Source organism: Pagrus major, chromosome 4 (assembly GCF_040436345.1).
Source record: "Pagrus major chromosome 4, Pma_NU_1.0".
NCBI lineage: Eukaryota > Metazoa > Chordata > Actinopteri > Spariformes > Sparidae > Pagrus > Pagrus major.
In genome coordinates, this window is record NC_133218.1 from 33,311,513 (window position 1) to 33,338,833 (window position 27,321).

The 27,321-nt window shown below is 39.3% G+C and overlaps 4 protein-coding genes across 4 annotated transcripts; all 4 read right to left on the reverse strand.

Annotated features, from left to right (window-relative positions):
* Positions 1-3,259, reverse strand: LOC140994385 (uncharacterized). Its single transcript, XM_073463981.1, has 6 exons — positions 3,055-3,259; positions 2,117-2,262; positions 791-855; positions 450-617; positions 246-350; positions 1-152 (listed from the first exon to the last, which is right to left on the reverse strand). The coding sequence occupies exons 1-6, from the start codon at positions 3,172-3,174 to the stop codon at positions 106-108; spliced, it is 651 nt and encodes a 216-aa protein (XP_073320082.1). The 5' UTR covers positions 3,175-3,259; the 3' UTR covers positions 1-105.
* A 1,430-nt stretch (positions 3,260-4,689) lies between these two features.
* Positions 4,690-7,963, reverse strand: LOC140994386 (uncharacterized). The gene is made up of 6 exons (XM_073463982.1): positions 7,728-7,963; positions 6,790-6,935; positions 5,480-5,544; positions 5,139-5,306; positions 4,935-5,039; positions 4,690-4,841 (listed from the first exon to the last, which is right to left on the reverse strand). Exons 1-6 carry the CDS (start codon positions 7,845-7,847, stop codon positions 4,795-4,797), a joined length of 651 nt encoding a protein of 216 aa, XP_073320083.1. The 5' UTR covers positions 7,848-7,963; the 3' UTR covers positions 4,690-4,794.
* A 1,687-nt stretch (positions 7,964-9,650) lies between these two features.
* Positions 9,651-12,865, reverse strand: LOC140994383 (uncharacterized). The gene is made up of 6 exons (XM_073463980.1): positions 12,672-12,865; positions 11,715-11,860; positions 10,797-10,861; positions 10,102-10,269; positions 9,896-10,000; positions 9,651-9,802 (listed from the first exon to the last, which is right to left on the reverse strand). Exons 1-6 carry the CDS (start codon positions 12,786-12,788, stop codon positions 9,750-9,752), a joined length of 654 nt encoding a protein of 217 aa, XP_073320081.1. The 5' UTR covers positions 12,789-12,865; the 3' UTR covers positions 9,651-9,749.
* A 2,084-nt stretch (positions 12,866-14,949) lies between these two features.
* LOC140994516 (uncharacterized) lies at positions 14,950-19,302 on the reverse strand. Its single transcript, XM_073464180.1, has 6 exons — positions 19,099-19,302; positions 18,370-18,515; positions 16,100-16,164; positions 15,399-15,566; positions 15,195-15,299; positions 14,950-15,101 (listed from the first exon to the last, which is right to left on the reverse strand). Exons 1-6 carry the CDS (start codon positions 19,213-19,215, stop codon positions 15,049-15,051), a joined length of 654 nt encoding a protein of 217 aa, XP_073320281.1. The 5' UTR covers positions 19,216-19,302; the 3' UTR covers positions 14,950-15,048.
* Positions 19,303-27,321: the final 8,019 nt, after the last annotated feature.

Sequence of the window (27,321 nt, forward strand, 5' to 3'; positions counted from 1 at the left end):
TTTTTCAGTCAATCAATATTCCAATTTAATACATGACAAAAGATCAAAGATACAGATACAAATCCACATGTTTGATGTTTTGAGTCACTTTTCTATTCCTTACTTTCAGTTTGGAAAATTTAGGTTGACGCCTTCGCCTTCCTTACAGGAATCTGCAGGGACAAAGACAGAGAAAGAAATCAGTTATGTCTGATATCACACATCTTGTTTTTATTCTTTAATCAGACAGGTTTTAACTGAAGCACCTTTCTTGGAGTCAAATTCGAAGTCAGGTTCTCCTGAGAAGCCAAGGCAGCCTGCCTGCTGCTTAAACTGTTCCAGGTCGGAGTCCTTCAGGGTCCGCTCTTTGGCTGGAAACCAAAAAAAACCAAAAACAAATGATGCGTCTTGCATTGCATGTACTGTGATAAATATAAAATGTTTTCTCTCTGTGACTTGTTCGTTCCTACCCATCAAATAAAGGACACGACTGTTGATCACATCGTCCGCCTTAATAGTGGTTTCATAGTTCATAGCGCGAAAGAACTGGTCGAGGCCTCTGGCGGTGCCGTTGCCGCTGAGGACCAGACAGCCGTCACAGCTTGGCAGCACATGGTACATCGTGGTGATGTTGCCGACTGAGGACAGAATAAAGTCAGAAAATTCTATTAAAACAACTACTCTATTCACATTCAAACAGATACCGTGTATCTAGGCCTTAGATTGAAAACCTAAGAAGATATGCGATAAATGTTCTGACTGTGTTACTGTCTTCATATCTTCCAGTATCATGTCAGATCAGGTAACTTACGTGCCATTCTAGCAACGTTGCCATCAATAGTGAAATTGACTGTCATGCCATAGCAGCTTCCATTTCTGAGAAAAGACAGAGCAGGAGGTGAGTTCATCTTCTTATGAAGGACTTTTTGTCCATGTTGGCTTAAAAAGTGAGGACTCCTTCTACTGATGAAGACTACTACACTACTAAGAATACTGTTTATGTTTGAAAGTTCTGAAAAAAGTGGAACCAGAGTTTTGGATCGTTTTGTTAAACTACTATTTCAAAGTGAAGATGCTCTACCTTTAAGCCAACAGAGACAATAGTTTCAGCAGCTGAGGCATGCCACTGCTAAGTCCATGTAGGGAAAACACTGTATTGTTAAATAGTTACACAACTTGACCGTGGACATGATCTAAAATGGTTACCACCTTTTATTGCTGTTACAGTTTTGGTGATCTTAAATTAAGGTTAAGCAGTTATTGGTGGTTTAAAACTTAGCGTGATACAGGGGTACTGAGATTGATATTAGATTAGGCTTGATTAAATTAATGGGGACTGGCAGAGGTATACACTCTACTGACCAAATTCTACTTATTTTAGCGTCCGTCAAATAGCAAAATGACGGTGTGCAAGTAATGTACCGGAAACAGCGACTACCACGTCAAGCCTACTGTGCTGCTTTGCTAGTGCCTTTGATATCTCACCACTGGTCGGACTAACTGCTAATTTTGGGTAAACTCAAGCTTTCATTTTCTTTAGTCTATGTAATTAGGTCTTCACCTTAATCAATACACTTTCAAATGACATCATGGAAAAGAAATTAAATTACATGTTAGCTGAGTGGTGCAGATGTTTTCCACTAGCAAGTTATTGTAAGCAAACTTTGTGATCGATCGTGATTGATTGTGATATTAATCAAAACTCCTGGGCTTTTTTTACTTTCATGTCAACAGGTACATCTCCATGAAAACTGAGTATCCACAGATGAATACCAAGGCCAACATTAAAGGTCCAATTTGAAAGAAAGTTGATTTTTGAGTCTCATTCCCAACTCCGACCGACCCAACCTACAATCCCCAAGTGTCAAATACACTGTGGGATTGTAGGTGGAGTTGGGGATGAGACAACTTTCTTACAGACTGGACCTTGCACTAACCACATTATTTTGTTGGGCCACAGGTTATGATGTAAAACAGAACCTATTTAGGACCGGAACATCCACTGTGTGGGAAGTCTGACTCATACTTCATCCACAGAAGTATAAGTCCAACCTCTGATTTATTTTTTTCTAACCATATGATTACAGAAGCTATCATGTTGTGCATTTGTACAGTTGATGTTGCACTGTTATCTCACAGCTTATGCTCCTGATGTACGATGACTTCTTTGTCACTGGACGGTGATGCGATGGTGTTCATCCAATAGCCATCGCTTGCATTCAGGATGTTGTTATATATGGCGCTATCGGTGTAACCCACGATGAGGTGTACCATGCCGTGGAGCTGCAAATAGACATGAAATCAGTTAGTGACAAACATTAATAGAAGAAAGGCTGAGTAATTCTGAAAAAAGAGTCTTTAATTAGATAGTTCATCTTTTATATCATATCTTTGCTAATTTTTTAACAATTTTAATAAAGGATGAGCGACACTGAGGAAAATGTAGTGACCATCTTGAGGCAGAAAGAGGCCATCACTGATTTTAAAAAGGATCCATCTTTAGCAGCATGGAGATGCTTTTTACAATCCGACCAAGAACCATAGCAGCTGACATCACAATTCTAGTTGCATATTTCATTGTGTGTATCCTATTAGCAATCCGGAGCAAAAGTCAAGTTTTTAAGTTCGAAAGATTCAGATTGCACATTTATTGTGGTAATTTGTGATGTGAAAACTTTTATGGCAATGCCATTTTTGGCCAAATTGCCCAAACTAAACATCTGGAAAACAATGAAAAATAATCAAGTCCACATCATGATGAAAAAGTTTTTGTTAAACCTGTTTCCCAAGTTTCAGCACTTCCTAATCAAAACAGAGATCATTGCAAGTGGTTGCCTTGATAGGAAACAAATCACAACTTGGAAAATGGGTTAAAAATATTTTTAGCATTGTGCAGTGTTGCACCCTCTGGGTTTGTCACGAATTGTAGCTTATTTATCTTTAAGAAAAAGGTACGATTCAAGCTTACTTAAATGCAATGCTAATGCTATCACATGAGACACACAAAACTGAGGTTGAATGCCTCAGTGTTAATGCTAACCTGAAGGTGCAGGCAGGAATCAGAGAAGGACTTACCACAGAGGGGTCTTCCAGAGACAAAGGCGTGACTAAGGGTTTGCATTCTTCAGGTGTCAGAGCCGAGACACTCAGAAACAGCCCCGCAAACAAGGAGAGACTGCTGAACTGAAGATTCATGATGCTGCGGTTGGTCAGAATATAGCTGAACACAAACACCAAGTGGGAAGTTTGACTGGACAGACCTCAGATGAAAGCTGCTCAACTGAGATCACTGAGCCGGTCAGCCTTTATAGAAGCTGCTGTTACAGTTACAACCCTCTAGATTTTGACAATATTTACATTTTTGGTCCAGAGTTGGGAAAGCAATATTTCACCGTCAGCTTATCTCTGTTTGGTCAAAAGGGATTTTAAGGTTTTCTGTGTAGGAGTTGCGAGAGTTCATAAGATAAGATAAACCTTTATTGATCCCCAGTGGGGAAATAATGTTGTTATAGCCCAATGACACAAGTAAGGACAGACGAGCATAGAGAGTAAAGAACAAGATAATAAAGTTATATACAACTTAAATAAGAACAAAATAGAAACTTTATATTTTGGGACAAAATGAAACCAAAGTGAAAGGATGCACCATATGGATTTCTTTTAACAGATAACCGATAATTACCTGCTTCTCAATGCTGATTAAGATGCTGCTAAGTTAACTGGTAATGTCACATTTTTGCATTTTAAATAGAAGTTCATAGCCTGCAGTTTTTGCACACCTGATGTTTCCAGCCTCTCTTGTGGATCATGTTTTGCAAATTACAATCATCGTTTCTGAAACTGTAAAAAAACATCCAAACCAATGACACCATGTTTGGCTACAATTTACTCAATTTTGAGGTACTAGTATTTCCATTTTCTACTACTTTATACTTCCACCCAGCGCCAAAGTATTGCATTTTTTTTACACAAAAAAACCCACTGATACTGTTAATCGGTGAATGCTGAATAACGGGCCCTAATAATCGGTCTACACCTGTTGGAAACTAACTTTTAAGGAGCATACTACCACCTGCTGTTCCTGTGTGTGAAGATGCTGCACTTGTTAAGTCAATGAGAGAAATTTGGCTTTGTTTTATCCATTCATCAGCTATAATTTACGATAAATAGCCAATAATACATATATATGCCCAATATTAGGTGTGCTAGTATGATTAATAGCAGCAGAAGCAACTTGTCTGGTGGTCTAATTAATAGAGATGCAGGGATGAAGTGGAAGCGCTTGTCTGGTGAGAGCCGAGCGTTTGTCGGTGTGAGCGTAGCATAGTCAGGATGGTGTATTCACAAATGCTCGTGCAAATTGGTAGTGTTAGTGTCCTTTGCCGGTACCATACATTTGCAGAGACGTTTAATTGCTACAGTTAGGTCCTTTGGCTTGCCGGTTACATCCGGTTTAAAACCAAAAGAACTGGTGATTTTGTCTTCTTATTTGCAACTAGCTCCTCCATAATTACATCCGCTGAAAATGCGTGCAGTGCTGGTGCACAGCTGCAGGTATATATCAGCAATCGCCGATTGATGGGCTGAGGGTGGCTGGTTGGAACATTTTAACATATCGCCCAACCCTAATTTATAGGCTTACGTCATATTTTCATGTCCTGTATCAACAGTAAAACCCTTTGTAGCTGAGTGGATGACAGACAGACATCATTTTTCAGTCAATCAATATTCCAATTTAATACATGACAAAAGATCAAAGATACAGATACAAATCCACATGTTTGATGTTTTGAGTCACTTTTCTATTCCTTACTTTCAGTTTGGAAAATTTAGGTTGACGCCTTCGCCTTCCTTACAGGAATCTGCAGGGACAAAGACAGAGAAAGAAATCAGTTATGTCTGATATCACACATCTTGTTTTTATTCTTTAATCAGACAGGTTTTAACTGAAGCACCTTTCTTGGAGTCAAATTCGAAGTCAGGTTCTCCTGAGAAGCCAAGGCAGCCTGCCTGCTGCTTAAACTGTTCCAGGTCGGAGTCCTTCAGGGTCCGCTCTTTGGCTGGAAACCAAAAAAAACCAAAAACAAATGATGCGTCTTGCATTGCATGTACTGTGATAAATATAAAATGTTTTCTCTCTGTGACTTGTTCGTTCCTACCCATCAAATAAAGGACACGACTGTTGATCACATCGTCCGCCTTAATAGTGGTTTCATAGTTCATAGCGCGAAAGAACTGGTCGAGGCCTCTGGCGGTGCCGTTGCCGCTGAGGACCAGACAGCCGTCACAGCTTGGCAGCACATGGTACATCGCGGTGATGTTGCCGACTGAGGACAGAATAAAGTCAGAAAATTCTATTAAAACAACTACTCTATTCACATTCAAACAGATACCGTGTATCTAGGCCTTAGATTGAAAACCTAAGAAGATATGCGATAAATGTTCTGACTGTGTTACTGTCTTCATATCTTCCAGTATCATGTCAGATCAGGTAACTTACGTGCCATTCTAGCAACGTTGCCATCAATAGTGAAATTGACTGTCATGCCATAGCAGCTTCCATTTCTGAGAAAAGACAGAGCAGGAGGTGAGTTCATCTTCTTATGAAGGACTTTTTGTCCATGTTGGCTTAAAAAGTGAGGACTCCTTCTACTGATGAAGACTACTACACTACTAAGAATACTGTTTATGTTTGAAAGTTCTGAAAAAAGTGGAACCAGAGTTTTGGATCGTTTTGTTAAACTACTATTTCAAAGTGAAGATGCTCTACCTTTAAGCCAACAGAGACAATAGTTTCAGCAGCTGAGGCATGCCACTGCTAAGTCCATGTAGGGAAAACACTGTATTGTTAAATAGTTACACAACTTGACCGTGGACATGATCTAAAATGGTTACCACCTTTTATTGCTGTTACAGTTTTGGTGATCTTAAATTAAGGTTAAGCAGTTATTGGTGGTTTAAAACTTAGCGTGATACAGGGGTACTGAGATTGATATTAGATTAGGCTTGATTAAATTAATGGGGACTGGCAGAGGTATACACTCTACTGACCAAATTCTAGTTATTTTAGCGTCCGTCAAATAGCAAAATGACGGTGTGCAAGTAATGTACCGGAAACACCGACTACCACGTCAAGCCTATTGTGCTGCTTTGCTAGTGCCTTTGATGTCTCAGCACTGGTCGGACTAACTGCTAATTTTGGGTAAACTCAAGCTTTCATTTTCTTTAGTCTATGTAATTAGGTCTTCACCTTAATCAATACACTTTCAAATGACATCATGGAAAATGTTCGCTGAGTGGTGCAGATGTTTTCCACTAGCAAGTTATTGTAAGCAAACTTTGTGATCGATCGTGATTGATTGTGATATTAATCAAAACTCCTGGGCTTTTTTTACTTTCATGTCAACAGGTACATCTCCATGAAAACTGAGTATCCACATGAATACCAAGGCCAACATTAAAGGTCCAATTTGAAAGAAAGTTGATTTTTGAGTCTCATTCCCAACTCCGACCGACCCAACCTACAATCCCAAAGTGTCAAATACACTTTGGGATTGTAGGTCGAGTTGGGGATGAGACAACTTTCTTACAGACTGGACCTTGCACTAACCACATTATTTTGTTGGACCACAGGTTACGATGTAAAACAGAACCTATTTAGGACTGGAACATCCGCTGTGTGGGAAGTCTGACTCATACTTCATCCACAGAAGTATAAGTCCAACCTCTGATTTATTTTTTTCTAACCATATGATTACAGAAGCTATCATGTTGTGTATTTGTACAGTTGATGTTGCACTGTTATCTCACAGCTTATGCTCCTGATGTACGATGACTTCTTTGTCACTGGACGGTGATGCGATGGTGTTCATCCAGTAGCCATCGCTTGCATTCAGGATGTTGTTATATATGGCGGTATCTGTGTAACCCATGATGAGGTGTACCATGCCGTGGAGCTGCAAATAGACATGAAATCAGTTAGTGACAAACATTAATAGAAGAAAGGCTAAGTAATTCTGAAAAAAAGAGTCTTTAATTAGATGGTTAATCTTTTATGTCATATCTTTGCTAATTTTTTAACCATTTTAATAAAGGATGAGCGACACTGAAGAAAATGTAGTGACCATCTTGAGGCAGAAAGAGGCCATCGCTGATTTTAAAAAGGACCTATCTTTAGCAGCATGGAGATGCTTTTTACAATCTGACCAAGAACCATAGCAGCTGACATCACAATTCTAGTTGCATATTTCATTGTGTGTATCCTATTAGCAATCTGAAGCAAAAGTCAAGTTTTTAAGTTCGAAAGATTCGGATTACACATTTATTGTGGTAATTTGTGATGTGAAAACTTTTATGGCAATGCCATTTTTGGCCAAATTGCCCAAACTAAACACCTGGAAAACAATGAAAAATAATCAAGTCCACATCATGATGAAAAAGTTTTTTTAAAACTGTTTCCCAAATTTCAGCACTTCCTAATCAAAACAGAGATCATTGCAAGTGGTTGCCTTGATAGGAAACAAATCACAACTTGGAAAATGGGTTAAAAATATTTTTAGCATTGTGCAGTGTTGCACCCTCTGGGTTTGTCACGAATTGTAGTTTATTTATCTTTAAGAGAAATGTACGATTCAAGCTTACTTAAATGCAATGCTAATGCTATCACATGAGACACAGAAAAATGAGGTTGAATGCCTCAGTGCTAATGCTAACCTGAAGGTGCAGGCAGGAATCAGAGAAGGACTTACCACAGAGGGGTCTTCCAGAGACAAAGGTGTGACTAAGGGTTTGCATTCTTCAGGTGTCAGAGCCGAGACACTCAGAAACAGCCCCGCAAACAAGAAGATACTGCTGAACTGAAGATTCATGATGCTGCGGTTGGTCAGAATATAGCTGAACACAAACACCAAGTGGGAAGTTTGACTGGACAGACCTCAGATGAAAGCTGCTCAACTGAGATCACTGAGCCGGTCAGCCTTTATAGAAGCTGCTGTTACAGTTACAACCCTCTAGATTTTGACAATATTTACATTTTTGGTCCAGAGTTGGGAAAGCAATATTTCACCGTCAGCTTATCTCTGTTTGGTCAAAAGGGATTTTAAGGTTTTCTGTGTAGGAGTTGCGAGAGTTCATAAGATAAGATAAACCTTTATTGATCCCCAGTGGGGAAATAATGTTGTTATAGCCCAATGACACAAGTAAGGACAGACGAGCATAGAGAGTAAAGAACAAGATAATAAAGTTATATACAACTTAAATAAGAACAAAATAGAAACTTTATATTTTGGGACAAAATGAAACCAAAGTGAAAGGATGCACCATATGGATTTATTTTAACAGATAACTGATAATTACCTGCTTCTCAATGCTGATACCGGTAAGCTAACTGGTAATGTCACATTTTTGCATTTTAAATAGAAGTTCATAACCTGTAGTTTTTGCACACCTGAGGGTAAGAAAGCCTAAGATGTAGTGAACAAACATGGATGATTCAGTATCCCATAGCTCAAATTATATTTATTGTGTTAAAACATGTACATTTCCAACCTCTCTTGTGGATCATGTTTTGCAAATTACAATCATCGTTTCTGAAACTGTAAAAAAACATCCAAACCAATGACACCATGTTTGGCTGTCTAGTCTACAATGTGTGGCTCTACCCAGGTGCAGCAGTTTGATGTTGTCACAACAGTCTTCTTCTTCCTTTCTCTTCCTCCTTTTTCTTCTTCTACTTCTTCCTTTTTCTATTGGGGGATCACAAACTAGGAGTTGACTTTTTTTAATCGGGCCGATACTCAAATAATCAAGGAGACTGATAATTGGAACCGATATACATTTGCAGTAAAAATAATAATATTAGTGTCAAAGCTTATTTCCATTTTCTACTACTTTATACTTCCACCCAGCGCAAAACATTGCATTTTTTTACACAAAAAAAACCACTGATACCGTTAATCGGTGAATGCTGAATATCGGGCCCCAATAATCGGTCTACACCTGTTGGAAACTAACTTTTAAGGAGCATACTACCACCTGCTGATCCTGTGTGTGAAGATGCTGCACTTGTTAAGTCAATGAGAGAAATTTGGCTTTGTTTTATCCATTCATCAGCTATAATTTACGATAAATAGCCAATAATACATATATCTGCCCAATATTAGGTGTGCTAGTATGATTAATAGCAGCAGAAGCAACTTGTCTGGTGGTCTAATTCATAGGGATGCAGAGATGAAGTGGAATCGCTTGTCTGGTGAGAGCCGAGCATCTGTCGGTGTGAGCGTAGCATAGTCAGGATGGTGTATTCACAAATGCTCGTGCAAATTGGTAGTGTTAGTGTCCTTTGCCAGTACCATACATTTGCAGAGACGTTTAATTGCTACAGTTAGGTCCTTTGGCTTGCCGGTTACATCCGGTTTAAAATCAAAAGAAGTGGTGATTTTGTCTTCTTTTGTGCAACTAGCTCCTCCATAATTACATCTGCTGAAAATGCTTGCAGTGCTGGTGCACAGCTGCAGGTATATATCAGCAATCGCCGATTGATGGGCTGAGGGTGGCTGGTTGGAACATTTTAACATATCGCCCAACCCTAATTTATAGGCTTACGTCATATTTTCATGTCCTGTATCAACAGTAAAACCCTTTGTTGGTGAATGGACGACAGACAGACATCATTTTTCAGTCAATCAATATTCCAATTTAATACATGACAAAAGATCAAAGATACAGATACAAATCCACATGTTTGATGTTTTGAGTCACTTTTCTTTTCCTTACTTTTGGTTTGGAATATTTAGGTTGACGCCTTCGCCTTCCTTACAGAGATCTGCAGGGACAAAGACAGAGAAAGAAATCAGTTATGTCTGATATCACACGTCTTGTTTTTATTCTTTAATCAGACAGGTTTTAACTGAAGCACCTTTCTTGGAGTCAAATTCGAAGTCAGGTTCTCCTGAGAAGCCAAGGCAGCCTGCCTGCTGCTTAAACTGTTCCAGGTCAGAGTCCTTCAGGGTCCGCTCTTTGGCTGGAAACCAAAAAAAAAACCAAAAAGAAATGATGCGTCTTGCATTGCATGTACTGTGTTGAATATAAAATGTTTTCTCTCTGTGACTTGTTCGTTCCTACCCATCAAATAAAGGACACGACTGTTGATCACATCGTCCGCCTTAATAGTGCTTTCATAGTTCATAGCCCGAAAGTACTGGTCGAGGCCTCTGGCGGTGCCATTGCCGCTGAGGACCAGACAGCCGTCACAGCCTGGCAGCACATGGTACATCGTGGTGATGTTGCCGACTGAGGACAGAATAAAGTCAGAAAATTCTATTAAAACAACTACTCTACTCAACTACTTCACATTCAAACAGATACCGCGTATCTAGGCCTTAGATTGAAAACCTAAGAAGATGTGCGATAAATGTTCTGACTGTGTTACTGTCTGTTTGAGTCATGACTGTAAAAGGTGAAAAAGAGTCTTCATACTGTACACATGTAGCTGGGTCTGTGGCTTTAAATGTTAACATTGAAAATATAGATATGGATTTAGGAAAAAAAGATTTAAAGTCAGTCTTTTTCTTCCAAGTGTACAGTCACTGAGCTCCTTTGAGCTAAATCATCAGCATGCTAACGTGTTGATGTTTACCATGTTCAACAGCTTAGTTTAACATTGTGCAACACAAATTTACAATATATAAACAACAATCATTGGTTAATTTGTCAATACATAGAGAATATTTACTTTAAAATATGTATGTTTTTGAATGTTTTATCAACTGTGTCTACTCTTCATATCTTCCAGTATCATGTCAGATCAGGTAACTTACGTGCCATTCTAGCAACGTTGCCGTCAATAGTGAAATTGACTGTCATGCCATAGCAGCTTCCATTTCTGAGAAAAGACAGAGCAGGAGTTGAGTTCATCTTCTTATTAAGGACTTCTTGTCCATGTTGGCTAAAAAAGTGAAGACTCCTACTGATGAAGACTACTACACTACTAAGAATACTGTTTATGTTTGAAAGTTCTGAAAAAAGTGGAACCAGAGTTTTGGATCGTTTTGTTAAACTACTATTTCAAAGTGAAGATGCTCTACCTTTAAGCCAACAGAGACAATAGTCCGAGTCATGTTGGTCATGTTTCATTAGCTGAGGCATGCCACTGCTAAGTGCATGTAGGGAAAACACTGTATTGTTAAATAGTTACACAACTTGACCGTGGACATGATCTGAAATGGTTACCACCTTTTATTGCTGTTACAGTTTTGGTGAGCTTAAATTAAGGTTAAGCAGTTATTGGTGGTTTAAAATTTAGCGTGATACAGGGGTACTGAGATTGATATTAGATTAGGCTTGATTGAATTAATGGGGACTGGCAGAGGTATACACTCTACTGACCAAATTCTAGTTATTGTAGCATTGTATTGTGTCCTTGCACTAACCACATTATTTTGTTGGGCCACAGGTTATGATGTAAAACAGAACCTATTTAGGACCGGAACATCCGCCGTGTGGGAGTCTGCGTTACAAAACGGAGAATGCTAACTGACTAACAGCATATAAGCGAGTATAAGTGAGCCGAACATCAGCGGTTCCTATCCTTCTCTGTATTTGGTTTTGGGAAGTCTGACTCATACTTCATCCTCAGAAGTATAAGTCCAACCTCTGATTTATGTTTTTCTAACCATATGATTACAGAAGCTATCATGTCGTTTATTTGTACGGTTGATGTTGCACTGTTATCTCACAGCTTGTGCTCCTCATGTACGATGACTTCTTTGTCGTTGGACGGTGATGCGATGGTGTTCATCCAGTAGCTATCGCTTGCATTCAGGAAGTCGTTATATATGGCGCTATCGGTGTAACCCACGATGAGGTGTACCATGCCGTGGAGCTGCAAATAGACATGAAATCAGTTAGTGACAAACATTAAGAGAAGAAAGGCTGAGTAATTCTGAAAAAGAATCGTACTCTTGTTCAATTAGTCTTTAATTAGATAGTTCATCTTTTATATCATATCTTTGCTAATTTTTTAACCATTTTAATAAAGGATGAGCGACACTGAAGAAAATGTAGTGACCATCTTGAGGCAGAAAGAGGCCATCACTGATTTTAAAAAGGACCCATCTTTAGCAGCATGGAGATGCTTTTTACAATCCAACCAAGGACCATAGCAGCTGACATCACAATTCTAGTTGCATATTTCATTGTGTGTATGCTATTAGCAATCCGGAGCAAAAGTCAAGTTTTTAAGCTTGAAAGATTCAGATTGCACATTTATTGTGGTAATTTGTGATGTGAAAACATTTATGGCAATGCCATTTTTGGCCAAATTGCCCAAACCAAACATCTGTAAAACAATGAAAAATAATCAAGTCCACATCATGATGAAAAAGTTTTTGTTGAACCTGTTTCCCAAGTTTCAGCACTTCCTAATCAAAACAGAAATCATTGCAAGTGGTTGCCTTGATAGGAAACAAATCACAACTTGGAAAATGGGTTAAAAATATTTTTAGCATTGTGCAGTGTTGCACCCTCTGGGTTTGTCACGAATTGTAGCTTATTTATCTTTAAGAGAAATGTACGATTCAAGCTTACTTAAATGCAATGCTAATGCTATCACATGAGACACAGAAAAATGAGGTTGAATGCCTCAGTGCTAATGCTAACCTGAAGGTGCAGGCAGGAATCAGAGAAGGACTTACCACGGAGGGGTCTTCCAGAGACAAAGGCGTGATTAAGGGTTTGCATTCTTCAGGTGTCAGAGCCGAGACACTCAGAAACAGCCCCGCAAACAAGAAGATACTGCTGAACTGATTCATGATGCTGCGGTTGGTCGGAATATAGCTGAACACAAACACCAAGTGGGAAGTTTGACTGGACAGACCTCAGATGAAAGCTGCTCAACTGAGATCACTGAGCCGGTCAGCCTTTATAGAAGCCGCTGTGACAGTTACAACCCTCTAGATTTTGACAATATTTACATTTTTGGTCCAGAGTTGGGAAAGCAATATTTCACCGTCAGCTTATCTCTGTTTGGTCAAAAGGGATTTTAAGGTTTTCTGTGTAGGAGTTGCAGGAGTTCATAAGATAAGATAAACCTTTATTGATCCCCAGTGGGGAAATAATGTTGTTATAGCCCAATGACACAAGTAAGGACAGACGAGCATAGAGAGTAAAGAACAAGATAATAAAGTTATATACAACTTAAATAAGAACAAAATAGAAACTTTATATTTTGGGACAAAATTTGTCAAAAATTTGACAAAAATTTTGTTTTATGAGTCTGTGGTGGCCAGTGCTATTCTGTTTGCTGTTGTGTGCTGGGGCAGCAGACTGAGAGTAGCAGATGCCAACAGACTCAACAAGTGATCAGGAAGGTCAGTGTCGTGTGGGGGTGGAGCTGGACACTTTGACAGCAGTGTCAGACAGGAGGATGCTGTCGAAGTTGTGGGTGATACTGTAGTATGGCTCTCACCCTCTCCACAACGCTCTGGTCAAACAGAGGAGCACCTTCAGCGAGAGACTAATTTCTCCCAAATGCATCACTGAGCGCCACAGGAAGTCATTCCTACCTGTGGCCATAAACTTTACAACTCCTCCCTCTGATGATCACACTCAAATGGCTATATATATTTATATATGTATGTATATTTGTATCTATGTATATTTCCCACACCATATATATACTGTATTGCACTGTATATCTGTAAATACTTGGAGTGGTCATTGAACACTTGAGATTGTCTACTTTATTACTTTATTTTATTGTCTACTTTACTATTTCATTTATATCTTTATCTCTTGTTTCCATTCATGCTATATTTCTATTTCAACTTGGCGCTTAGCATTTGGAACAAAAACAATTTCCCCTCGGGGATTAATAAAGTATTCTGATTCTGATTCTGAAAATAAAACCAAAGTGAAAGGATGCACCATATGGATTTCTTTTAACAGATAACCGATAATTAACTGCTTCTCAATGCTGATACCGGTAAGTTAACTGGTAATGTCACATTTTTGCATTTTAAATAGAAGTTCATAGCCTGCAGTTTTTGCACACCTGAGGGTAAGAAAGCCTAAGATGTAGTGAACAAACATGGATGATTCAGTATCCCATAGCTCAAATTATATTTATTGTGTTAAAACATGTACATTTTTTCCAACCTCTCTTGTGGATCATGTTTTGCAAATTACAATCATCGTTTCTGAAACTGTAAAAAAACATCCAAACCAATGACACCATGTTTGGCTGTCTAGTCTACAATGTGTGGCTCTACCCAGGTGCAGCATTTTGATGTTGTCACAACAGTCTTCTTCTTCCTTTCTCTTCCTCCTTTTTCTTCTTCTACTTCTTCCTTTTTCTATTGGGGCATCACAAACTAGGAGTCGACTGTTTTTAATCGGGCCGATACTCAAATAATCAAGGAGACTGATAATTGGAAGCGATATACATTTGCAGTAAAAATAATAATATTAGTGTCAAAGCTGAGAATAACCAGTGGTGGAATGTAACTACAATTTACTCAATTTTGAGGTAGTAGTATTTCCATTTTCTACTACTTTATACTTCCACCCAGCGCCAAAGTATTGCATTTTTTTACATAAAAAAACCACTGATACCGTTAAATGTTGAATGCTGAATATCGGCCCCCAATAATACATACATTTGCAGAGACGTTTAATTGCTACAGTTAGGTCCTTTGGCTTGCTGGTTACATCTGGTTTTAAACCAAAAGAACTGGTGATTTTGTCTTCTTTTTTGCAACTAGCTCCTCCATAATTACATCCGCTGAAAATGCTTGCAGTGCTGGTGCACAGCTGCAGGTATATATCAGCAATCGCCGATTGATGGGCTGAGGTTGGCTGGTTGGAACATTTTAACATATCGCCCAACCCTAATTTATAGGCTTACGTCATATTTTCATGTCCTGTATCAACAGTAAAACCCTTTGTTGGTGAATGGACGACAGACAGACATCATTTTTCAGTCAATCAATATTCCAATTTAATACATGACAAAAGATCAAAGATACAGATACAAATCCACATGTTTGATGTTTTGAGTCACTTTTCTTTTCCTTACTTTTGGTTTGGAAAATTTAGGTTGACGCCTTCGCCTTCCTTACAGGAATCTGCAGGGACAAAGACAGAGAAAGAAATCAGTTATGTCTGATATCACACGTCTTGTTTTTATTCTTTAATCAGACAGGTTTTAACTGAAGCACCTTTCTTGGAGTCAAATTCGAAGTCAGGTTCTCCTGAGAAGCCAAGGCAGCCTGCCTGCTGCTTAAACTGTTCCAGGTCGGAGTCCTTCAGGGTCCGCTCTTTGGCTGGAAACCAAAAAAAAAAAAAAGAAATGATGCATCTTGCATTGCATGTATTGTGTTGAATATAAAATGTTTTTCTCTCTGTGACTTGTTCGTTCCTACCCATCAAATAAATGGCACGACTGTTGATCACATCGTCCGCCTTAATAGTGCTTTCATAGTTCATAGCGCGAAAGTACTGGTCGAGGCCTCTGCCGGTGCTGTTGCCGCTGAAGACCAGACAGCCGTCACAGCTTGGCAGCAGATGATACATCGTGGTGATGTTGCCGACTGAGGACAGAATAAAGTCAGAAAATTCTATTAAAACACCTACTCTATTCACATTCAAACAGATACCGTGTATCTAGGCCTTAGATTGAAAACCTAAGAAGATGTGCGATAAATGTTCTGACTGTGTTACTGTCTGTTTGAGTCATGACTGTAAAAGGTGAAAAAGAGTCTTCATACTGTACACATGTAGCTGGGTCTGTGGCTTTAAATGTTAACATTGAAAATATAGATATGGATTTAGGAAAAAAGATTTAAAGTCAGTCTTTTTCTTCCAAGTGTATAGTCACTGAGCTCCTTTGAGCTAATTGAGCTAAATCATCAGCATGCTAATGTGATGATGTTAAGCTTAGTTCAACATTTGCGAATACGCAGCACAAATTTACAATATATGAAAAACAGCAATCATTGGTTAATTTGTCAATACATAGAGAATATTTACTTTAAAATATTGATCATAGGTATGTTTTTAAATGTTTTATCAACTGTGTCTACTCTTCATATCTTCCAGTATCATGTCAGATCAGGTAACTTACGTGCCATTGTAGCAACGTTGCCGTCAATTGTTAAATTGACTGTCATGCCATAGCAGGTTCCATTTCTGAGAAAAGACAGAGCAGGAGTTGAGTTCATCTTCTTATTAAGGACTTCTTGTCCATGTTGGCTTAAAAAGTGAAGACTCCTTCTACCGATGAAGACTACTACACTACTAAGAATACTGTTTCTGTTTGAAAGTTCTGAAAAAAGTGGAACCAGGGTTTTGGATCGTTTTGTTAAACTACTATTTCAAAGTGAAGATGCTCTACCTTTAAGCCAACAGAGACAATAGTCCGAGTCACCATGACCAACAACTCTTCAGTTCAGGGTTGACAACTGACAGTTGACTCGAAATCAGCAAACTTGTTTATTTCTGTTGTCATTTTCAGCCGTAACTCACATTTATATGAAGTAAAACAAAGTGGTACAACCTATTTATTAAATATATTTAATCAGAATGTTGGCTGTCTGTAATTTAAAGTCTATATAAAGAGGGTGCTTTATGCAAACAGATGCATGCATTCAGCCTTGTGACTGTGAGCGAAGATATTTTACAACCCAAGGTAGAAGCGAGCCAGTAGGAGGATATCTAACCGGAAGAAGGAGCGTGAGTCACAAGCTGTAACTTCCCAACTGCAAGTACCTCTAGAAGCTGGGGAGGGAGCGTGCCAGTGGAAGAAGAGGTGACACAGTGTAGAAGTAAAGATGAGAGGAGAGTCGCGTGAGTAGTTTGCACAGAATGATGTTGACACGGTTTGCCCATCGGGCTATGAGGGGTGTAGAGGTTGCTACAGCTACTCTGTTAAATCTCGTACTGAGGCGACTAGAATCATGCACGTTTGCTAATCATTTACTTTTTTTTTTTTGTCTTTTAATTGTATCCAGCCACCTGCTCTTGCACGTAGGCTCTTATCTAACTCTAATATGGATTTTAGTAGTATGTCGGCTCACTGACTTTTTAACAAACAGGTCTCAGAGGGTCCAGGTTAACAGAACCTTTCATCTTCCATTGGATCCCCTCAGGGCTGTGTGCTTTCACCTCTTTTATTAGTTTTGTCTACAAATGAGCGCCAGAGCAATTGTAGATCAAGATTTGTTCTGATGTAGGCTGATGAGGAGCAAGATCATGGCCCAGGCCTTGATGAATTTGTTAGTTGGTGTGCCCCTCCCCTCTGCCCCTGCATTGTGTGTGTCACACGTTGACCTCGGACATGATCTAAAAGAGTTACCACCTTTTATTGCTGTTACAGTTTTGGTGAGCTTAAATTAAGGTTAAGCAGTTATTGGTGGTACTGCGATGAGCTGGGGACTCGTCCAGGGGTGTACCCTGGCCTTCGCCCATAGAGAAACTGGGATTGTCTTGAGATTGAGGCTTGATTGAATTAAAGGGGACTGGCAGAGGTATACACTCTACTGACCAAATTCTAGTTATTGTAGCATCCGTCAAATAGTGAAATGACGGTGTGCAAGTAATGTAGCGGAAACACCGACTACCACGGCAAGTCTACTGTGCTGCTTTGCTAGTGCCTTTGATGTCTCACCACTGATCGGACTAACTGCTAATTTTGGGTAAACTCAAGCTTTCATTTTCTTTAGTCTATGTAATTAGGTCTTTACCATAATCAATACACTTTCAAATGACATAATGGAAAAGAAATTAAATTATATATAAGCTAAGTGGTGCAGATGTTTTCTACTAGCAAGTTAATGTAAGCAAATTTTGTGATTGATTGTGATATTAATCAAAACTCCTGGGCTTTTTTTGCTTTCATGTCAACAGGTACATCTCCATGAAAACTGAGTATCCACATGAATACCAAGGCCAACATTAAAGGTCCAATTTGAAAGAAAGTTGATTTTTGAGTCTCATTCCCAACTCCGACTGACCCAACCTACAATCCCAAAGTGTCAAATACACTTTGGGATTGAGACAACTTTCTTACAGACTGGACCTTGAACTAACCACATTATTTTGTTGGGCCACAGGTTATGATGTAAAACAGAACCTATTTAGGACCGGAACATCTGCCGTGTGGGAGTCTGTGTTACAAAACGGAGAATGCTAACTGACCAACAGCATATTAGCGAGTATAAGTGAGCCAAACATCAGCGGTTCCTATCCTTCTCTGTATTTGGCTTTGGGAAGTTTGACTCATACTTCATCCTCAGAAGTATAAGTCCAACCTCTGATTTATGTTTTTCTAACCATATGATTACAGAAGCTATCATGTTGTTTATTTGTACAGTTGATGTTGCACTGTTATCTCACAGCTTATGCTCCTCATGTACGATGAGTTCTTTGTCGTTGGACGGTGATGCGATGGTGTTCATCCAGTAGCTATCGCTTGCATTCAGGATGTTGTTATATATGGCGGTATCGGTGTAACCCACGATGAGGTGTACCATGCCGTGGAGCTGCAAATAGACATGAAATCAGTTAGTGATAAACATTAATAGAATTAATAGAATTCTGAAAAAAGAGTCTTTAATTAGATAGTTCATCTTTTATATCATATCTTTGCTAATTTTTTAACAATTTTAATAAAGGATGAGGGACACTGAAGAAAATGTAGTGACCATCTTGAGGCAGAAAGAGGCCATCACTGATTTTAAAAAGGACCCATCTTTAGCAGCATGGAGCTACTTTGGCTTTTTAAAATCCGACCAAGAACCATAGTAGCTTACATCACAAATCCAGTTGCATATTTCATTGTGTGTATCATATTAGCAATCCGGAGCAAAAGTCAGATTTTAAGTTTGAAAGATTCGTTTTGGACATTTATTGTGGTAATTTGTGATGTGAACTGATGTGAACATTTTATTGCAATGCCATTTTTGGCCAAATTGCCCAGTCCTATGACTAAACATCTGGAAAACAATGAAAAACAATCATGTCCACATCATGATAAAACATTTTTTTAAAACCTGTTTCCCAAGTTTCAGCACTTCCTAATCAAAACAGAGATCATTGCAAGTGGTTGCAGAGGGAAGGACTTACCACGGAGGGGTCTTCCAGAGACAAAGGCGTGACTAAGGGTTTGCATTCTTCAGGTGTCAGAGCCGAGACACTCAGAAACAGCCCCGCAAACAAGAAGATACTGCTGAACTGATTCATGATGCTGCGGTTGGTTGGAATATAGCTGAACACAAACACCAAGTGGGAAGTTTGACTGGACAGACCTCAGATGAAAGCTGCTCAACTGAGATCACTGAGCCGGTCAGCCTTTATAGAAGCCGCTGTGACAGTTACAACCCTCTAGATTTTGACAATATTTACATTTTTGGTCCAGAGTTGGGAAAACAGTATTTGACCGTCAGCTTATCTCTGTTTGGTCGAAAGGGATTTAAAGGTTTTCTGTGTAGGAGTTGCAGAAGTTTATGAGATAAGATAAACCTTTATTGATCCCCAGTGGGGAAATAATGTTGTTATAGCCAATGACATCGGTGAATGCTGAATATCGGGCCCCAATAATCGGTCTACACCTGTTGGAAACCAACTTTTAAGAAGCATACTACCACCTACTGTTCCTGTGTGTGAAGATGCTGCACGGCTTTGTTTTATCCATTCATCAGCTATAATTTACAATAAATTGCCAATAATACATATATCTGCCCAATATTAGATGTGCTAGTACGATTAATAGCAGCAGAAGCAACTTGTCTGGAGGTCTAATTAATAATATGATTAATGGAACATTATGTTGTATCCGTAGTCAGGGCAGTGTTGACATGGTATATTTAAAATACATTATGCTACATAATGTTATAGAAAGGATATGAGATATAATAAAGGTTGTGTGTAGTAATAAACAGTAGTATAACAAAGGTTATAGTACAATACATTCATTTAACATATGGTGGTATTGTACACCATAGTCTAAAATAAACATTATATAAAGTGTAGTCGAGCATTATGAATCAGAGTCATAAGTACACTTTGTATCAATCATTCACTGATTTGTTGAGTTGACCTTGGCCACAAATACACAGCAAGGACAGCAAACAGCTGCTTCAATCCAGCTATAACCCAGTCTGGTCTGTGTCATGCCCTCTGAGTTATTTACTGGGGTTCTGGCTACAAATGCTGCATTCAAGCTAGGGATGTTAATCATTAATCGATTAATCGTGGTTAAGAATTTAACCAATAAAAAATGTCTTAATCGACAATCAGAGACGGGCACAAATACATCAAAGAGTATCTTACAGTAACAGATTACAGGTACTTGTTTTTTTTTAATATATCCAAATAAAACACAAAATACAGGTGTGAGAAAATGTATTTAATCAAAATACAATTTGTCATTTAAAAAAAGACATTTGCTACAAATGGATATTATGACATTTTAGCCATTTAGTCGCCTCAGTATGGGTTAGGGTTAGTGTTAGGGTTATTTTGTTGCCAGTTGTTGAAAAACAACAACGACAGATGGGAACCGTGTAATTAAAATGAAGCCAACATTTTGTGTTTGTGGTTCAAACAGTTTTCTAATGGAAGAATGTTCAACATATTTCATATGTTATAATGATTATCAATCATTAAGGTAGCTGACTATGGATAAAAGAAATTACTTAAAATTTGTATCCCCAATTCAAGCTATAATTCACAATAAAGTGACCAGGCTCTAGTTTTGTTTTCTGTTCCCCACAAGCTGCAAGCTGTGTCGCGCTCTCACTCTCTATAGCTTCCTCCTCCCCTCTTTTCATTCAGGCTCCCCTCTGATGGACCACGGGCCCCCTGCGAACATCAACCTCTCCTGGCTCCTGCTGCCTCACATATTGATGGATCAGGATTGTCATACCCTGGGCTCCGCTGGATCATTGCTCTCCTCTGTTTTACTATCTCCTTATATCTGTATTTCTGTGAAATTTCATGCCTCTTCACTCCGATGTTTTCTTTTCTTTTCTTTTATTGCTAATTATCTTGAATCGAGGGTCTAAGGACAGAAGATGTCGTTCACCGTACAGTTTGTAAATCCCACTGAGGCAATGTGATTATGATTTTGGGCTATATAAATAAAACTGATCTGATTTGATTTGATTTAGTGTAAATTCAAAAAAGGAAATCAGAAAATTTAGTCTGATTCTTGAAAAAAATTACACACGTTTATCGCCTTACTCTGTATGTTTCAGTGCCGTATTTGAGATTAAACAGTATAAAAGACAGTAAAAATGAAGGCAGAGCAATAGGCTACGCTAAACAATCACTATAAATACAACCACAGCAGCTCTACCTGATACATAACTGTCAAATCAAACATCCACACGACCTAATTCACTTCATAAATACTCTATTTGGTAAGTTCCTCCTCAGTACTAAGCAGTGTATTTCTTTTATATGGCCAAGTGATGTATTAAACCTGCTTGAGGATCCTTTATAAAGTTCGTTTGTTTTATTTGGATTTGAAAAAATATATCTGTGTCATTTTTTTGTAGTTTAAAAAGATGGGAAAATATCTGATTTTGCTTAGACCTATGTATAGTTCACATAAATTAATCAGCTTACACATTCACTTCTAACATAAAAATACAAACATATAGTGTGTTAATGAACGTACAGCATCGTTTACTGTCTGTATGCAGACGGGTTTTTCAACATGTGCCACAGTTTAAGTGATTTTCCAGTTTATGTTGTAAACACATTTTTTTTTAAACGCAGCATTATGTCTATTTTTAAATGTGAACCTCACAGTAAACCTCCCAGAAGGATTTCTATCTGATTTTGTGGTCCGCAGTGGAAGTGTGTGCGTGTGTGTGTGCACAGTTCATGGGGCACAAACGCATGTAAGAGTGCATGTTCTTCCCTAAGTGTACAGACTATAGACCTTTCACACATAAATCTGGGAGTTTAAAAGTACTAAAGATGGTGATGACCTTAAAAGCTACATTGTGAAAGTAATACAAAAATGATCAAATAAATGCCATTCAACAGTGTGACTCGTGTTACTTATGTTTGGCTAGAAAAACAATATTTGTTTTAACTGTAGGATTAAACTCACACAGTGGAAGGGGCCACAGATTATCGATTAAACAGCTTCTACTGCATATAACTCTCTATGAAATACTGCTTTACCACAAAGTACATGTTTTGTTTTTCCAAGAAACTACTCATTCATGTGTCACTGTCCAGGTTGAATGACCAGGGTCAGAAATGTGTACAAAGAGTTCTGAGAAACTGTGGCCATATGTAATCATATCTTATCAGGGAATCAATCAGACTTTGGCATTTATTAGATTTGTGTCTGTTTTCGCCTGGGAGACAGGAAACAGGCGCTACTTTTTATGGAAATCTTTGCTACTATAGATTAATAAAGATGGACTGAAACCACAAATGGGGAGGAAAGGTTCACATGGTCTTTACAGCTCCCTGATTCTTCTGGAGGCTATTTGGACTTAGTCCAGGATTCTTTGCGGTATTCACAGCTGTAGGAGTGGCCCAAGAAATAAACAGGATATACGTCATCCACAGAGTGTGCCCATGGGAGGAGAGGAGTTTCCTGTCTTTGAGGAGTGCTGGCCATCATGCCATGCCCACAGCCGCTCTGTGGTTGCCCAGTGTCCAAGCTGGTTACACCAAATTTGAAAAAAAGAGCTGAATATGACTTCCTCTCACCTCTTAACTGTAGAAGTTTATAGAAGTGTTGCGCGCTGTTGCTGTGTTGCAATAGCTACAGAATCAAATAAATTTTATAATTAAAATTTGGCATCCAGAAATGAAAACATTTCAACATCCATCAACACAGAAGAACAGTCACATGCCAAAGTACCACCCCCATGTTTTTGTTAAACCTCAAGCATTGTGGTTGTTGTCGCAGTTGGACATCATAGTGGAAAAACTCATCGCTCATTGAGTTTCCTGCACATTTACAAGAAAAACAATATTTCCCATACCAAAGAGAAGCACTGATGTCTGACAATTTCTGTTAACACAACCAGAAGCATTGGATTTGAAAACCCTGTAACCCTGTAACCCTCACCCTAACACTATCAATCCGCAACATAACAATAATAAATTGATCTGTGATGTTTACTTGAAGCTGTATACATTACAGATGCAAACAAGAAATAGCACTTAAATTATAGTAGTGTGTATACAGTAGGCAGATCTCATGGGACACGATCAGAGAGCTGACACTAAATCGGACGGAAATCTGAAGGGATGCCACGGTGACATCATTTTCCCGTCGGTTAATAAACTCAAGACAACACCATTGTTATCGATTAGACGATAACTATCTGTAGAGCGCTGTATTAATTTACTGCTAATGCAAAGCAAACATTTCCACTGCTGCAGCTTCTCATTAAAAGCAGTTGGCTTTAATTATCAAGTAGTCACAGGAAATTCAATGTGTTCAATGAGTTTAGCACTTACCACTGTCCTTTCACCAAATTGGGTCATCATACAGGAACTTTTTGCTGCTATTTTCTTACACATACATAGTAGATTCTTAAATTTTATTGTTTATTTTAATGTTAGTAAATGTCTTTATCTGCTGTGCACTTTATTGTTTACTTTAGTGTTAGGAAATGTCTGTCTTTATCTGTTGTACTTTATTTCTTTCACTGTGGGATAGTGAGAAAACGTCTTTTCGATTCCTCTGTATGTCTGGTACATGTGGAGAAATTGACAATAAAGTAAACTTGAGATGAAGAGCTGCATACCTCCAACTTATCAGTGAGGAAACCAATTCCTTTTCCCTCAATGTCATCCCGTTCCCTTTTAGCATTTGACTTAAATTGGCCAAAAAGGCTCTTTTCTTTTTCGTGTGTGACAAAAAAATCCTCTTACATTGTCTTGTTGGTCAACTCCCGTGAGGTGAAAAGTGATATGTGACTCCTGCCACTCTGTAGCCCCTTTTAGTTAGAAAATGCGCCACATTTGCGGCCAGGTAAAGGCTTGCCGCCTTGTCTTTGTGAAACGGAGGTGTAATATTCCTCCTTTTCAAAAAAGCCGGCACGGGGTAGGCGTAAACATGTGACGTGACGTGAAGCACGAAGTTGGGCTGCTTTTTCTCCCGGCGAAAGCCACGTCGGCTAAGCTCCTCAGTGACCTTTTCGTACAAGATGCCATCTTTCACAGTCCCTGTGATCTGATTGTTAACTAATCTCTCGGCTGTGATGTTAAGCATCTCCCAGATCTCAGCGGCTTTCCAGTTGCTCATCTTGACGTCCGCGGATGAAATGATGAACTGACTGCTGTGATCAGCTGTTTCCTGCTTTTAAAACTCCCGGCTGCAGGTCGCACAACAGTGCATGTCATCGACACCTCCGCCCATGTCACGCAATTGCCGGCACATTGACGCCTTGGATTTACATAGCAATGGAGGCTGCAAAAAGTGTACCCTCCCAGGCGTCATATTGGTGAACCAAAACAGACCCCCAATATGCCGCGCTCTGTCTAAATGCGCGGACCTAGCCGCAAAAAGGACAGCCAAATTGGCGGCTTGCTGTCCAGTATAAAACCGCCTAGTGTTGACACAGAGGACATGAGTTTGTAATTGTACATTCTGTTGTCCGACTAAACCTTTTCAAGGAAGTAAGACCAACGATGGGAGCCGTGGGCAAGTAGTCTAATCGGTGTATGCCTGACCACCAAGAGCACTGACTACTGTGACAAGCCATACTGTGAAATAATGTTGCATTTGTACTACGCATAGCAATTATAATTCTCTTCTAACAGAGGATCTTATAACTAACCTTTCCATAACAGCACCTTCACTGCTCCCCTTGTGTCAGGTTATACCCCATGAAGTGTTCCTGCCAACCACAAAAGGTTTTACTGCTCAGTCACATGGATTATTCCCTTGCAATTGGATTATGAGTATAGAACAAGTCCTCAGTCTGAAGAGGCACATTAGAGAATGGCTCTCCTTTGCCCCAATAACATTAGTGCTGCACAGAGCCGCCAATTAAGAAGCAGTCTATAGAGGTCCGTCTTGACTTTTATTGGCTAAACAAATTTGATGAAAGTTTGTGGTTTTGACCTTTTTGTTGCATTAAAGTTGAACTGGAGGCATTGAGAAGCGGAGATTCGATAGAACAAGACAGACTATTCAGGCCCTACTTCAAAACAACAGATCAAAGTTGTGATTATTTGCTTTGGAAGTGTTCATTAGGTGGTTCTAAAGGAGAAAACTACATCTCCCTATTCAGTGAAATCATGTTATTTCCAGTTGGCAGAGATTATTAAAACTCTCCTGGTCACTTTATATCCTTTGCTTAAAAATGTTGCTGCAGAGCCAATGTGAATATTATTACACTGTGGATCCCCATACATCTGTCTCTATTGCTAGTTTTGCTAAACAGCTTGAATTGAGACCAGTAAGTGCTTAACAATGGATTCATCAATGTTTTTAAAGAGCAATCACACACCCCTTGAAATTCTTGTTTTTTTGCTGACCTCATCGGTTCAACTCCTCATCTTCGTTTTCACTTTGACAGCCCTATTAGCCATTATAGGCTGTTTCAGCTGTTGAAGCATCTCTTTTTTCCATTTGAACCCAACCATGTCCTCGCTGGTGGGGTTGTTTTTAAGCCCAGCCTGTTCTCTGCTTCACCTAACAGGAAATGGTAATCAGCTTTAATAGATGAAACGTTTCAATGGGCTGAATTGACGATGATGAATGATGGTTACAGTTTGACCTACAGTCTTACTGTAAGAATACTAATTCAAGATCAGCAATGTTATTTGTACTAGTCAGTATTCATTTCAAGACATTTTTAATGTACTCATTTTATGATTTTGTTCATCCGGCAACCCGACACTCATCAGGGTTGAGGTTATGGCAGCAGGCTAAGCATGATAGCTCAGACTTTCTTCTCCCTAGCCTTATCCTCCAGGTCCTCTTGGTAGATCCCAAGACGTTTTCAGGCCAGATGATATATGAAAATCTACTCTTCTAATTAGAGGGCAAAAAATGGAAACCATCACCCCATCTTTCAGTCTGCAGGCACTGTCCCTAACTTCCGTGCGACCTTGAAGAGGAAGGGGTGTGTCGCCTAAGAAAGCTCAACAATGTCCAGAGCTTTCAGCATCCAGGCTAAGCCTTGCCTCCTCTTCTGAAGTCGTCAGTTTACCTAAACATCTTTTGAGGTCAACAAAAAGTCCTTCTCCACGGTCTCCCCAAACTCCTCCCATACCCCAGTTTTTCGCTATGGCTACTACCACAGCCGCAGCATTCTTCAAATAAGCTTTAAAGGTCTCTTTCGTCAGCTTGCTTCAATGCTGGTTTCCACCAGAAGTGTCCCAAAAGTATTGAGGTGCAACATCCTGCCCTACCACAACCCATTCATTATGTTTCGTGCTGATCCTTTGCAGGTTCATGTGGAGCATATATCAGCTCACATAGGTGAGATGCAATCAGTCAGAGCTACTCAGATATATACAGAAAATGATGTACCGGGAACTTCTTGCTGTGAGGCAACCACTTCAACCATGCCAACACCCAGCCTTGCCTTATCTACGATGATGGAGTGCTTGGTCCAGTCGGAGTGGCACAGGCATTACACCGGCTTTACATAGTTTTGGGTTATCTCTGGCATTTTCCCTAAGTTGTTTGGATAGAATCCAGGTTATTTTACTCCCTTTTACTGCTCCTGCCCTGGCTCTACACAGATGTCTGATGCCCACCAAGAAGTTGCTATTAGTGCTCTGAATTCAGGCACCTCCCTCTTCAATACACTGTATGTGCCAACAATAATTCTTTATTTCGGTGGTGATACAGCTCAGACAATATGTTGGAGACCAAAATGTAAATCATTAAGCCTTTGGTGAAACATTTGGATTTTTTTTGAAGATTTAAAGGAACAATCCAAAGGTGCACATCTTACACTACATTAAGTGTGCAGCATACATAAAGACCGACCTTTAACCAGTGATTAAAGTACAACACAAGTGTTGCAGATAGTACTTTGATAGCAGATATGTAGCATAGCTTGTTGGAAATCATTTCTCCTTGCAGTAGAGTAATTGTTGACCATGGAAAACGGGCTTGTGTGCAGCAGAGGATCGTGAACAATGGTAGCTTAGTGAGCAAAGGTGCAAAGAATGGACATTGAAGGCCAGTGTGCCAGTAGTACAGCAGGCTTACAAAGGGAGAGACTGTGGAAAGGCACAGTCAGCCACTATGAGAAGCCCCTCAGTCAGCAGTAAAACTAAACAGTTAGTCAAGAGGGTCTCACACCTGAGTCTCTAAAAACTGACATTAAATCCGAGCACATGGTC